Genomic DNA, 2500 nt, shown 5'->3' with positions numbered 1-2500 from the left:
CAGTACAGTATGTGTGACCTTCTGACCTTTACCCCTGACCCTGACCCTGACCCCTGATTCTCCCCCAGGCTTCAAGAACTTCTCCCTGACCTCCATGGAGCTGCAGATGTTGACCAACTCCTGTGTGAAGCTCCAGACAGTCCACCACATCCCCCTCACCATCAACAAAGAAGGTAGGGGACCCCCACATCACCATCAACTAAGGAAGGTTAGGGACCCCCCCTCACCATCAACAAAGAAGGTAGGGGACCCCCACATCAACCAAGGAAGGTTAGGGACCCCCCCTCACCATCAACCAGGAAGGTAGGGAACCCCCACATCAACCAAGGAAGGTTAGGGACCCCCACATCAACCAAGGAAGGTTAGGGACCCCCCCTCACCATCAACCAGGAAGGTAGGGGACCCCCACATCAACCAAGGAAGGTTAGGGACCCCCCCTCACCATCAACCAGGAAGGTAGGGACCCCCACATCAACCAAGGAAGGTTAGGGACCCCCACCTCACCATCAACCAGGAAGGTAGGGGACCCCCACATCAACCAAGGAAGGTTAGGGACCCCCCCTCACCATCAACCAGGAAGGTAGGGACCCCCACATCAACCAAGGAAGGTTAGGGACCCCCCCTCACCATCAACCAGGAAGGTAGGGACCCCCACATCAACCAAGGAAGGTTAGGGACCCCCCCTCACCATCAACCAGGAAGGTAGGGACCCCCACATCAACCAAGGAAGGTTAGGGACCCCCCCTCACCATCAACCAGGAAGGTAGGGGACCCCCACATCAACCAAGGAAGGTTAGGGACCCCCCCTCACCATCAACCAGGAAGGTAGGGGACCCCCACATCAACCAAGGAAGGTTAGGGACCCCCACATCAACCAAGGAAGGTTAGGGACCCCCCCTCACCATCAACCAGGAAGGTAGGGGACCCCCACATCAACCAAGGAAGGTTAGGGACCCCCACATCAACCAAGGAAGGTGGGGTACCCTAGGAGTGGTTGGGTGAACTCTCTGGAAGTGTTTCCTGTAACCAGAGGCAGAAAAGCAGCGAAGCTGAGAGAAACTGGGAGCAGAGAGAAAGTTCCGGGTGTTTCTGTTCTGCTTCTGTCAGTGTTTAAAGAGGAGGAGGGATGGATGGGATCGCACGGATGGTTTCAATCCTGGTTTTGACTGCATTCCAACGTAAACATGGATCTACCATTCCTTTCTAAGCCCTCTATCTATCTCTCTCTCTCTCTCTCTCTCTCTTCCCCCCCTCCCCTGTTCTTTCTTCCAGAGGATGAATCCCCTGGACTCCACGGGTTCCTGAATGTAATAGTCCACTCTGCCTCTGGCCTCAAGCAGAGCCTGAGTGAGTTACCCCCCCCCCCCACCCTCTCTCCCTCTTCCCCTCCTCCCCCTAACATATGTTAGTCTACAGCACAGGCATTCCACTCAACCAGGGGAGGCTGGCGGAGGTAGAAATCGGAGGACAGGCTCGTTGTAATGGGTTAGGGAGAGCCCCCAGCTCATTGTAGAGCCCCCCCCTCCCGTCCTCCGATTTCTACCTCCGCCGGCCTCCCCTGTACTGTCCGGTGCGGTACTGTACCCGGCTGTGTTTACCTCAGGCCTGCCAGCTCCGCTGAGGAGAAGCACAGCTGTTCTCTGAGGCGGCTGCTGCCATGGCAACAGCACTGCAGCACAGTGCTCCTGTACTAGTGAATGACAACACACTAAAACATAAGGAAGCATTTTGCTAGATGTGATCTTCTTTTTAATTACCATTGGAAATATGTCTTATTGTAGTAATAATAATAGTAATAAAAAGAATAACCTTTTAAATAGACGTCCTACTTCCCTGCACGTTTGTGACATTTCGTATTGTGTTGTTGATGATGATTGCTTTTATATAATAAATATACTTTATTTTTATTTTTTATTATTTCATAGTGACCACCATCAACCAGTCCTGTAGGATGATCTAACTGTCTCTCCTCCTCCTCTCCTCCTCACTCCTCCTCGCTCCTCTCTCCTCCTCCTCCTCCTCTCCTCCTCACTCCTCCTCGCTCCTCTCTCCTCGCTCCTCCTCGCTCCTCTCCTCCTCTCATCTCCTCTCTCCTCTCTCCTCGCTCCTCCTATCCTCCTCCTCCTCACTCCTCCTCTCATCTCCTCTCTCCTCCTCTCTCCTCCTCTCTCCTCTCTCCTCCTCCTCTCCTCTCTCCTCCTCTCTCTTCCTCCTCTCCTCTCTCCTCCTCTCTCCTCGCTCCTCCTATCCTCCTCCTCCTCTCTCCTCCTCTCTCCTCTTCTCTCCTCTTTCCTCCTCCTTTCCTCTCTCCTCTCTCCTCCTCTCTCCTCCTCTCCTCTCTCCTCCTCTCCTCTCTCCTCGCTCCTCTCTCCTCCTCCTCCTCTCTCCTCCTCTCTCCTCTTCTCTCTTCTCTCCTCCTCTCTCCTCTTCCTCCTCCTCTCCTCTCTCCTCCTCTCCTCCTCTCTCCTCCTCCTCCTTCCCTCCTCCTCCTCCTCAGACC

At 54.4% G+C, this 2500-nt stretch overlaps 1 protein-coding gene across 1 annotated transcript in view; it reads left to right on the top strand.

The window, feature by feature from the left end:
- The window catches only part of bcr (BCR activator of RhoGEF and GTPase), a gene marked incomplete at both ends in the record, with an annotated part of 25210 nt that overhangs the window by 4636 nt on the left and 18074 nt on the right, over window positions 1-2500 (top strand). The window contains 3 exon segments of the mRNA XM_080529697.1: window positions 69-173; window positions 1273-1347; window positions 2498-2500. The exon segment at window positions 2498-2500 is cut by the window's right edge and continues 95 nt beyond it. Of these exon segments, the coding sequence (XP_080385823.1) occupies window positions 69-173; window positions 1273-1347; window positions 2498-2500 (183 nt within the window).

The sequence above is a fragment of the Nansenia antarctica genome, assembly GCF_963989245.1.
Source record: "Nansenia antarctica genome assembly, chromosome: 4".
Lineage (NCBI taxonomy): Eukaryota > Metazoa > Chordata > Actinopteri > Argentiniformes > Microstomatidae > Nansenia > Nansenia antarctica.
Note: the sequence above shows the minus strand (reverse complement) of the source record. Positions and strands in the feature narration are given on the sequence as shown.